Source organism: Cyprinus carpio, chromosome B17 (genome assembly GCF_018340385.1).
Source record: "Cyprinus carpio isolate SPL01 chromosome B17, ASM1834038v1, whole genome shotgun sequence".
NCBI lineage: Eukaryota > Metazoa > Chordata > Actinopteri > Cypriniformes > Cyprinidae > Cyprinus > Cyprinus carpio.
In genome coordinates, this window is record NC_056613.1 from 17,441,365 (window position 1) to 17,454,153 (window position 12,789).

Consider the following 12,789-nt stretch of genomic DNA (forward strand, 5'->3'; position numbering starts at 1 on the left):
TGTGAGAGAGACAGAGAGGAAAAAAGATAAATCTTTAATAGCAGAAAAGGACCATCTCTATTTACAGCTGCATTAACTTAGAAATGTCAATAAAACCTAATTTCAAAAAATCTACTGAAGATGTAGGAAGTAGCCAACAGAAGAAAAGGAAATATCAATACACTTCTGTGTTGTGATAGTCTATCATCACAACATTGAATCGATAAGTATTTTAAATTATTGTTATTTCGCATTTTAAAGGAGTAGTTCGCCCAAATATGAAAAATCGTTTTATTTGTTTACTCTCTTGCTACAAAAGGAGAAATTAAAAAAAAAAATAATGTATGTATGTATCAGTGATACAGCTTTGGAATGACATGAAGGTAAACTATCTCTTTAAAAGTCTGTCATTTCTAGCAACTTTAAGCAAAGTTTGCAGACATTTAAAGTTTGTGGACAGTACATCGAACTCTTTCGTGTCACATTGAAAATCCTAACGGTGAAAGTCAATATAGCATGACTGCATGCATGGTTACTCAGCTATATCAAGTGCGTAGGCTGACTTTGTTTTCTGCAGCATCAACAAGAACAAGCTGATGTTAGGACTGGGTTTCGGTAACAACATGTTACATATCAATACAGATCACTGAAGTGCAACTGAATTGTGATTAAAATTGTGCCAAATCCACATAACAGACCCAGTGTGTCCATGAGAGAGTAAAAATAATGGTAATATGAATAGAAAAATTAACATTTTAAAGCAATATCCTTATGATATATCAATATCGGATTGTGTCACCACAACTCTACTCAATATAAAATAAGTAAATCAATGCATGTCTTACCATATGGAAAAATTATTCCCAAGTAATACTATTAATTCTACACTGTATATATGGCCAGAATTACTAACAGCTTGCACCAGCGCAAACCATCTTTTGGCGTTAAAAAGATACAGTCAGGATTTACTAAAGACGCGCAGTGAAGAATTAGCACTCAAAAGGTGTGGACATTTATTTTTGCGCCTGACCTTATTGAATATGCATTTGTAGGAGTTTCCATTTCAGACACAAAATTTATTGGAGGAGAGTATTAAAATGACAAATACTTCCGTTTGTGTTCATCAAATTACTGGTATTTGCGCCATTATTGAGCGCCTCAAAAAGCATGTCTTAAAGCAGGCGGTAATTTCCACTGCTCACGGTAGATTGCGCTGGTCATTATGAAGATGATCTGACTTTGTCTGTTTTTTAATGTGCGCATTGTCAGTAAAATTCCCACAGAATTTCCCCTCCCATCGTCGCTACTTCTGTTACATTGCAATTTTTTTAGAAACAGTTTTCTCACTTTTTTTGTTAACAATAACCTTGCCACTAACCATTTTAGTCTAGTTGAGTTTGTCTCTCATCCGCTGTTGAGGAAGAAAGATACATGAAACCCTGCTGAAATCCAGCCTAACCTGAGCAGGCTGTTGTTCAGCCCTGCATGCTTTCATAAATGCAGGCATTAATTATGGATTTATTGCTGTCCTTGTCTGTGCGCTGCTGTGTCACTATGCAGATCTCAATTATTCATGAGCTGTAGGAGCGGGGTAAAGGGGGGTGCACCCAAGCGGGACGGTGCAGTTTACAGATTATTTCTCTTTCAGAACCAAATCGTCCTGTTCGCTTTATTGCAGTATTTTAATGACTTGCTCCCCATTTCTCATTTAAAACTAAGACTAATAGCAGTCAGTGGTGACATTTCTGTAATGAGGATGTTGAGTGTGTACTTAGACTGACGCTCTGTGATATACGTTTGTGTATGAAGCTGGGAATCTCAGCTTCACTCCCCCAGTGTACCGAGTTAATTACAAGTTTAAATAAGTAGAATGTCATGCTGAAGAGGCACTTTTTTAATGTAGTAAAGAGATATATCGTCCTGCATTGCACACTTCTGCCCTGGAGAAATTATGTGTCACTCACTGTTTTACACACATCAAATAAACAGACTTCATGTAGATTAGCCATATTATACACTTTTGTAGCAGTTTAGTTTCTGCTTGAAGTCTATTTAAATATCTAAGACTGAAAATATCCCTATTTCTGACGGCTACACAGTGTCCTAAAATACAGTTTTGAGAAGCTTGATTTTTGCTATATTAGAATTAACTGTGGAGCTGCTAGCTTTTTCAGTAAAAATTAAAGAGACTGATGCGTTAAACTAATAAAAAAAAGATTTCTTTATAACTTTCTGTTCGTTAAAGAATCCTGAAAAAGAATGTGTTACAGTTTCCTTAAAATATTAAGCTATTTTCAACATCGATAATAATAAGTAATCTATTTATATCTTGAGCATCAAATCAGACAATTAGAATGATTTCTGAAGGATCATGTGACACTGAAGACTGGAGTAATGGCTGCTGAAAATGTAGCTAGGCCATTACAGGAATAAATTACAATATATTAAAATAGAAAATTGGTATTTAAAATTGTAATAATATTTTTGTATTTTTGTAAATTATCCTGTTTTTTATTTTATTATTATTATTATTATTATTATTTATGTTTTTAACACCATTTATACATTGATGAGCATTTTCTAAGAAGTGAACTGGGCAGATTGGGTTGTAAGCTATTCATTGTAAACATTAGAGTGTATACATACTGTATGTCAATTTCCAAAGAGCAAGGGAAATCTTTAATGAGTAAGACAGCAGTTCATGCATTAGATTATGTGCTGATTTCAGTGTATGCCACCAGGATTGTGGGTAACTCCTGTGTTTCTGTGTAGTAGTGCCCTGTTGACTGCAGTAGTGATGTGCATAAATAGCTGGCGGTCTGCTGTACTGAGACACTTGCAGAAGGTCACTCTATTGATTCAGTCCCGCACTGCGGCCTTTGATTACCGGGCCTGACACACCACCGCAATCTATAATACATTGTATATGCTCCATGCAGAAATCTATAATGACTCTCTATATTCCGCCCTCATTCATAATGAAGGATAAGCGGTGCCCACATCCCCCAGTCTGTCAGATAGTCCCCATCCGTCAGCCTCGTTTTACATGCACAGTGAGTGTCACATTATTTCAGCTCTGTTAATGGTTCACTTTTAAGATACGACGATGGGTGTGCAGCGTTTATTAACTTGAGATTGTGATACAAGTGCAATTTGACTGTGATTGCTCATTTAAGTCAGTAAATGAATGTACAAGCATTCACATGTTGAACTAGAGTCACAGTGTGTGTGTGTGTGTGTGTGTGTGTGTGTGTGTGTGTGTGTGTGTGTGTGTGTGTGTGTGTGTGTGTGTGTGTGTGTGTGTGTGGGGAGGGGGGAATTATATTTGACCAGAGTTTGCAGTCTGTATTGAATGCAATAAAATAAAGTTTTCGGTGGATGCACATGAAAACACACACACACATACCCAGTGCATGGCAAGTGTGGTCAATGTGCATGGAATACTAGACCACTGTTTCCCCATACATTGCAGTGTCTATTTACATATCACCTACCATTTTTTTAAATGATGTGAAACTGAATGCATTATGCAAACATTTCACATGTCAAACAGTAACATGCAACATTGTTGTCACATGACATACTTTTCAGTTTGCATGCACAAAAAAAAGGAAAAGTCTAATCTTGGCAGTCAAGAAAAACTGTGATGCTGTAGATATTACTTCCAGATTACATGTCATTCTTTGCGGGAGATTTCTGTGGAAGTTCAGATTTTTGCATTTGGATGGCGCTTTTATCCAAATCGATTTACTTTGCATTCAAGGTAACATTTAAAAAATGTTCTTGTTTTCCTAGAAGTCAAACCCATAGAGCTTGGCTTTGCTTGTGTCATGCTCTACTATTTGAGCTACAGGAGAGCTCAACAAAGTCTGTTCAGTTGGGACATCATCAAACAAAGACAACATTTTGAGTCATGCAAATGGAGAGTTTTTTTGTATGACTTTGTGTAATCCATAATGTTAATAAACACAAATATAATATAAATGACCATATAACTGTTAACATATACATACTTATGTATTAATATACGTAATATAATTTTTTATTAATAAATGCAAGTTGTCAAACCCCAAACCTCTACATTTAGTGATTTAAAATGGAAAATGAATGTGGTAAATAATAAAAAAAGCCAACAAGCCTTTTGCATTGTGCTGTGTGTGTGTGTGTGTGTGTGTGTGTGTGTGTGTGTGTGTATGTGTGTGTGTGTGTGTGTGTGTGTGTGTGTGTGTGTGTATGTGTGTGTATACTATATGTATGAAGTGTTATGTATACATACACACACTATATGTGTGTGTTTTTGAAAATAATTTTATTATGCAGAAATCAATAAGTCAAACATTATTTTTGGTTTGCAATAGTGGTGTGCAATGACTAAAGGGGAAATTTTCTTCTCTTCTTCCTATGAAGTGATACATTGATGTGCAGTTGTTCCCTGTGTCATTGGTATTTCCCTTTATGTATATGTGCGATTTGGAACCTCACTAAAAATGGAAATAGAAGACATAAATATTCAAATGTGTTTCAAAAAATAGTATTATTTTCTTTATATCTGGGATCTCTCTTTTCTACGATATCACTCTTGTTATTTCCTCTCTTGTGCTTCCCTGCACATTTGTGTATCAGATTAATTTTGAGGAATTTACTATTATTTTCACTTTGCGCTGACTTGACAGCTAACTTTCACCGCTTACTCCTTGAGTTCACTATAATCCTCAGTAACAGCTGTATGACTGGAGCGTTGTGAGCAGCTGAGCTCAATCCAGTTTTATTTTCTGTGGAGGAACAGGCAGAGCTGATACAGTAGATAATCTCAGACCTCCCTTATGCCTTTATCTCTCACAGATAACATAAGCATGTCCTATCATCTCACTGATCATACACGCTTCTGTGTTTTTACAGGACCAGAATCCCTTGCAGAGGCCCTAGAGGAATAAGAACTCCTCAGAGCCGTCGGTTCTCTGAAGTGAAGTCTCATAAGTGAAGTCTCAAGGGATCTCAAAACCCTCCGCCCCTTCTCTGCGAGGGGCCGCTGCCATGATATAACCTCCAAGCCTCTAAGTGCACACACAAGCAAGACCCACCGACCTCCGACATCCCCTTTCTGCTCTGGAGGAGCCCTGAGGTGGTGCGCTGCTGCTGAGCTGAGTATGCCTCAAACTCCCGTGTTGTGAAAGGAGAGTGTGTGCTGGGCAGCACTAGGCGCCATGCGTCCGTGGACAGGCTCATGGCGCTGGATTATGCTGGTGCTGCTGGCCTGGGGCACGCTGCTTTTCTACATCGGGGGTCACCTCGTGAGGGACAGCGAGAATCCGGAACGGTCCAGCAGAGAGCTCTCCAAGATCCTGGCCAAGCTGGAAAGGCTGAAACAGCAGAATGAAGATCTGAGACGCATGGCAGAGACTCTACGGTTGGTGGATTTTTTTAAATTATTGATTTTTCTTTAGGGGTTGTCTTCAAATGTGAGTTATTTGGACTGCCAGTATAATTTGGGATATCTACTGCAATAGTTAGCCTGCAGGCCAACAGGTTTGTGAAGTCTAATATGTGATATGTCAGCCGGATTATGATCTTCCTCCACAAAAATCAGAAAACGTTATATTTATGGCATGTTATCTGAATATTTCTCTAACCACAAGCATAGCTAATTTAACAATATTTATGTATTATTATAGTATTCATTAAATTAGCTTTTATTTTTAGTTTACATTTTAGTTGTTTTTTTTTTTTTGCTGATTTTATGTGCTTTTTGTCATTTTTGTTTTAATTATTTCTTTTTTAGCTTTATTTTTAATTCCATTTTAGTTTTAATAACTGTATTAATTTAACCTAAACTTATTCAGTTAACTGCCAAAACATTCAGTTATGTTTTTAAAGTTAAGATTTCATATATATATTTTTTTTTTTCATTTCAGCTTTATTTCAATTAATGAAAAAGATTTTTAGTTAAACAATGACAACACTGACCATAAGCTATTTTTGTAAAATGGCTCTCAGTTCTTCCTTTTCTCTATTTTATCAATACAATTTACTCTAGAATGGGGCAAGATTGTTGACTAGTCAGCCGACAACCACTATGTAATTGGTCAACTAGTCTATCGTTGTTGGGGTTTTTTTTTAAAGTAACTTCAATTCGTTTTTTATTTGCATAGCACTTTTCACGATATTCATTGTTTCAAAGCAGTTTTACAGAAAATTATGGTGTTTAATGTTAATAATATCCTAATATCTTATTGCGTTTACATTTAGCAGATTAGAACTGGATGATAATATAATTTACATTCTGCAGTGAAAGAAACCATCAAGCAGTTGAGATTCGCGATGCTTTAAATAGGATCAGGTGCTGTGTTTTAACTTGCTAACAGATAAATCACCAATTTGTAGCAAATTCACCATAACAATAAATATAAGGACAATTACAGTTGTAATTCTGTTGGTCTTGTATTTACACTTGCTAGATTACGATTGGTCCTCATCAGCCAATAGGTGGTCTTGTATGGTCAGGCTTGCACTAGTCACTTCCTGTCATGCACTGTGTCATTTGAAAGACAGCCAATGGGCTAAATTTGAGCTGCTTTGCTAGTTAAATGATCATTACCTTCTGGGACACCTTGTATAATTGACAGATGCAAACAGGCTTCTTCACAATTCACCTGCCTGCCGTTTTATCTGAATGTGTGTACAGTATGTGTGCGTACTGTATATGTGCTGTGTGTGCAGTATGCAAACTTGTGTGAACCATATATTTCACTAAGCTGTGGTCGTGTCATCTTTCTACTTATACATTATACATCTGCGTGTTATTATAAATTATTAAATTGACCCTGGTGACTTTTTCCACAAATGTGCCTCATAATCATCTGATATATGACAGCACACATGCACATTCCTCACAATGTTACTGTATTTTCAATCAAATAAATGCAGCCTTGCTGAGCATAAGAGACTTCTTAATTATTCCAAACATTTGGTTGTATATAGTTATTTTTTGTCCGATTTTTCTTTAATAAACCGTTCAGTATCCACAATTTATTTTTATTTTTATTTTTTATTTTTTCAGATTTTTCCCCTTTTTATGTATGTTTGAAACACTAACAAGTAAACTAATTTCTTACTTGTCATTTGCCCTCTGTATGTACGTGTTGTGTACAAAACTAATACTTTGTCTAATAATAATAATAAAAAGCTGAATAATTTATGCATGGAAGAAATTAAATATTAATTTGTTTTACCTGTAAACACTGGTGTTTACTGTTGAATGCATTGTGTAATGCCGTTGTCAGATGCTGCTTTTAGAGACCTACTGTGTAGTGCCACAATCAAATATGACTTTTTAGTTGTCAACAAGTTAGTTGCTAATGCTACAAAGTCACCAAAACCTTCAAATCAAAATCAAATCAAAGTTTATTTATAGAGCACTTTTTTAAAACAACCGTTGCTTTCCAAAGTGCTGTACAAGCATAATCAAAGTAAAACAATTTTACACATAACAAAAATAACAAACAATAACACTAACCAAATACATAAAAACAGCTCTCAAACTGAGTTAAATGCCCGAATAAGTAAAAAATAAGTTTTAAGACTGGATTTAAAAACAGCAAATGTTTGGGCCAGCCTAACATTTAGAGGCAAGTTATTCCAAAGCTTTGGGGCTGCAACAGCAAAAGCCTGGTGACCCCTGCTTTTCAGTCTTGTTCGAGGTACAACCAAAAGTAAGTGGTCAGCGGACCTAAGTGTTCTTGATGGATCGTACAGCTGTATTAAATCAGAAATTTATCTTGGTGCCAGTCCATTTAATGACTTATAAACTAAAACTAAAAGCTTAAAATCAATTCTAAAACGAACAGAAGGCCAATGAAGAGAAGCCAATATCGGTGTAATTTGTTTGTGCTTGCACGTTCCTGATAACAGACGAGCAGCAGCATTTTGTACCATCTATAAATGTTTAAGGGAAGCCTGATTAATACCTACATAAAGGCTATTACAATAGTCAAGGCGGGCTGAGATAAAAGCATGTATGATTCTTTCAAAGTCAGTAAAAGACAAAAAAGACTTGACTTTTTTATAATTGCCTCAACTAAAAAAAACTAGATTTAATTACAGAATTAATTTTTTTATCAAATTTTAAATCACTGTCCATTATAACTGTACCCCAGATTCTTTACATTTGGCTTCACATATGATTTTATAACACTCAAATCTAAGTCAAGGGGGTCATAGGTGTTGCCAGGTCTAAATATCATGACACTTCTGTTTTTTCTTCATTGAACTTTAAAACATTTAAAGCCATCCAGGCCCTAACCTCCTCAAGACAGTCCAACAATGGTGCTATAGAGTTTGCATCTTTCCGTTTCAAAGGGAGATGTGTATCGTCTGCATAACAATGAAACGAGATGCCAAATTTCCTAAAAATGGACCCTAATGGAAGTAGATATAATGAAAATAAAATAGGTCCAAGAATGGAACCCTGAGGGACACCACACGAGAGGGATGCAGAGGATGACATAAAATCCCCAAGAAGGACTGAAAAACTTGTGTCAGATAAATACAGCCATAAGATCCAGCGACATTAGGACAGCATAATCGCCAGTAACAGGTCATTATAAACTTTTAACAGGGCGGTTTCTGTGCTCTGGAGTTTATAACCAGACTGAAATACTTTCTGCAAACCACGCTGACTTAAAAATGATTGCAATTGTGTAAAAACTGTTCTCTATTTTGAAAAGGAATGGAAGTTTTGAGATAGGTCTATAATTATCAAGAATCGAGGTATCCAAATTTGATTTCTTAATCAATGGTTCCACTATTGCATGTTTAAAATTTAGAGGTACAACTCCAGAGGCAAGACTACTATTTATGATTTCCTGAATTTTAGGTCCAAGGGTTTCAAAACATTCTTAAAAAATTGAGAAGGCATAATATCTATGCAGCAGGCAGATGGTTTCATGTTAGCTAAGATGTCTCTCAAAAAAGAAAGGTTATGGCAACTCTACTTAAACAGTAGAGTTAACTCCTCAGTATTTAGGCAAGAAGTGGACATTGAATACTCCTCGTCAATACTTCTAAAAGCATCAGAAAACAGTTTAACAGTTGAAGGACTAAATAAATGACAAAAGCGAGTTGGGGCATTAGGTTTAGGATTAAGAGAAAGAAAACTTTCAAATAGAACAGGCATGTGGTCAGAAAAGGAACAGTAGCATCATACCTCAATATTGCAAACAGGAAAACCATACGACAAAACCAGATCTAATGTATGCCCATGCTCATGTGTAGGACTATTCACAAACTGTACCAAGTTAAAAGAATCAATAAGATCTAAAAAATCTTTAACTAATGGCTTAGAGGGAGAGCAAATGTGGAAATTAAAATCTCTATTAACTATTAAAACCCGATAATATTTTGCCATAATTCCAGCAAAAAAATCTGAGAAGTCATCAATAAAGTCTTTACTGTATTTGGGTGTTCGATAGATCACAGCACACAGCACGGGATGCAACTGATTCATCTCAAAAACATTTAGCTCGAAGCTGGCGTAACAAGACAACGAAAAATGCCGGCAGCTAAAATCATTTTTAAAAATAGTTGCAACTCCTCCTCCACGACCAGTAGATATCAGAGAACTAAAATAAGTACAATCTAGAGGCAAGACCTCAGAAAAAATGCTTGACTAATTAGCACCCATCCAGGTTTCAGTCACAAACAGAAAATCCAATCTATTGGAGGTTAAAAAGTCATTTAAGCTTAATGTTTTGTTGGCTAGCGATCTAGCATTTACCAGGGCTAACCTGGCTGGAACCGGGTCTTTTCCCGTCACAGATTCCTGTTTCAGTGTCCGCATGCAAGAAGCATCCACTCCACCCCGACAAAGACAAAGTGACCAAAATCGGGGAAGCTGGAACTCCTCGACCGAGCCGACCACCGGTACCAACCGGGTATCCACAGGTTCCAAGAAATGGCAAGAAACAAAGCGCTCATAACCCACATCGTATTCCGCCAATAGACCACGAAGATCAGTGTAGGGGAATCGTACTAAATGAGCCTTGATTTTTACCAGCAGACCACCGCATTTACCCCGTTGTCTCTGTCGCTTTCTCCGAAGAGCTGAGTACGGCGTTCGACACAGGTAAGCAGGTAATCCATGTAGAATTGGAGGAGGGGGAAAAGTTTTCTTTCTAGTCGTGGGTAACTCTATTTTCTATGGCAGATCTAATGTTGAGAAGTGCTTTGGGATCATACACCAATAGAGAGTCTGCATTTTTAAAAACAGACGGCCGGCCAAACACACTGGAGCCATCTTCATGGTATTCCATGGTAAAAGTCACTGAAAGGTTCCATGGTAAAAGTCACTGAAAGGTTCTGGACACATCAGCACCATAAAATAGACTTTTACTCTAAAGATTGTATGAAAATCAGCCTCCCATAAACAAAAAGGGGAAACAGCACATCCTACTTCCTGCACGAATGTAAACAAGCCTAAGAACAATGGATTCGTTTAATGCTTTTTGGCAGAACATAAACACAGACTTGTACTTTAGTATGATTTTCAAAAAGAGGCTATTTGAAGGCTTTGAAGCAATGCTACTTTCATTTGCAGTCAGTTTCAGTGAAGCATTTCTCAGCTACTTATTTCATGCTCCAGACAATTGTACATGATTAAAATAACAGTGGTATGGACAATGAAAAGCTTAAAAAGTGTTGTTTAGATACAAAGTCTCTAGCAGCGGGCCTTTTCCGACATCACAGACAGACTGATAGAATATTCATAAAAAGGAATATGATTGAATTTGACTCAGTTGACAACTTGTATTCCAGAAGGCCTTCTTTTTGTTCAGTGAGTCTCTGCAGGTTAAAACCAGGCCCCACGGTTCAGCATGCATGTGATTCATGGATTAACTGTTACGTTTAACCATCATAGAGTGAAAGTTTATCATTTGCACATGTTTTGTCTTGCCAATTTACACATTCAAGCAATTTTAACTTGCGCTCTGTCCGCTGCTGCACACGCAAAGAGAGAGACACCACGTGAACACCGAATTGATTCCTCATTCTCATACACACAAAGTTATGTTAAAAAACCCATTTTGGCAAGTATTCTAGTAAGCACAGTCGGTTATGTCTTAAGTGAAAGTAAACAGCTGAGAAAGAATATGGATGTGTGTCAGTATTAGGGCCGTGCATTTGATCTTAAAGAGACAGCAGCCAATAAATAGCTGCTTCTGTCTGCTAATCAAATAACACCACAGCTTAAACAAAGATTAATCTGTATTTGTGTGGTAATTGTTCTTGTTTTATAACTGACTTTATTAGTTAAGCAAGTAGTTTCTGCTGTGGCATAAAAGTAATTAAATTAAGCTTTCAGTCATTTATTTATTTATTTAGCTGATCCGAAAAATGATCTGATCCGTGACTCAAAATCCGTAATATGATCCAAACCGTGAGTTTTGTGATCTGTTGCACCACTAGTGGCGACAAGTCACTGTGAGTGAGTAATCATATCGTTGATTCAACCAATGTGTTCAGTAACATTTCATTTAGGTACAAAAAAGTTCCTGTTTCTGAATATGCCTAATTTCCTACAATATAGTAGGTATTAAAATGTACACGAAATGAGCATTAATCTGAATTCGTAATACTCATGAAACAGTATGTGAAAAGCAGCCAGATGACCTACTATTTTAAGTGTGTATCCAGTGGGCACTTTACTATCAAATGGTGCCACAGGAAAGTAGTTGTAGATGCAACTGGCATTGTAACTGAAGTCACGTGACAATGCCAACATGGTTAATGTAGTACATCTAGATTTTTTTCATACTACATGGATTTATACTATACAGGACATAGTTTTATACTGGTTGCTAAGTTTGTTCCTCATCAAATGTAGTGCATATTTGTACAGTGTGCGTTTTCAGATGCACCCAGTTTCATCCGTTTCACAAAACCATAGGGTATGGCAGTGGCATAAATTACTAAGCACTGAAGAGAAAAAATTAGAAAAGGAAAAAGTGGTTTATATATATATATATATATATATATATATATATATATATACACACTATATATAAATAATTAAACACTGCGTCGTCAGATTTGGTATGTGGCTTTATCAGACACTTGCACTTAACAACTTGTTTTGAAAATCAAGCTCAAATGGGGTTAACAAAGTTTTTGACCAGCGAATGACGGAGATCTGTGTTTTGTCTATCATTACAACGGCCGCATCTGAGGCAGCAAGTGCATCGTGCATCGCATTATACGCTGTCATCAACTTACAGGTTATAACATTTATTGTAGCTATATGGGCGCTTAGTTTTTCTTGTTTAATACACTTGGCCAAAATCTCATGATATAGATGATGAAATGCTATTTAAAACATAGCCTACAAAATAGCCTATAGGCCTATTGGTTACCACTAGACTGCAAAAGCTATTCTACGCTCTTCAAACACACACACACACACACACACACATACAAAAATTAGCCTTTACAGACATAGTGTTTTAGTGAAGAAAACGCTGTACTTGTTCAAACATCAGTTATTTATAATTTACCCTTGCATTGCGAACAAGCCGAGATCTGTCTCCAAGCTGTGCGCTTCGCAGTGCTTCGTTCTGAATGGAGGCGGGATGAAGTTACGAGGTTTCCCTGACAGTTTGACATGCTCTTTTAAATGCTTTTCATTGATTAAATATTAGTAAAACCCTCAAACAGACATAAGGAAGACCAATATCAGTGATTTAAAACAATAATAACTAAATATAATAGATAGTTTGGATTTTCCACAGCACACCTGACTGGGCTAGGGTATGGCGACTG

General features: G+C 36.5%; 1 protein-coding gene across 2 annotated transcripts in view; it reads left to right on the forward strand.

Moving 5' to 3' along the window:
* The window catches only part of LOC109048026 (alpha-(1,6)-fucosyltransferase-like), an 80,083-nt gene that overhangs the window by 43,125 nt on the left and 24,169 nt on the right, over window positions 1-12,789 (forward strand). Inside the window, exon 3 of one of the 2 annotated variants that reach the window (XM_042742593.1) lies at window positions 4,878-5,386. In XM_042742593.1, coding sequence (XP_042598527.1) covers window positions 5,184-5,386 — 203 coding nt within the window. In that variant the 5' untranslated portion in view covers window positions 4,878-5,183. The remainder of the gene's footprint in view (window positions 1-4,877; window positions 5,387-12,789) is intronic. The other variant, XM_042742594.1, reaches the window with a different exon arrangement.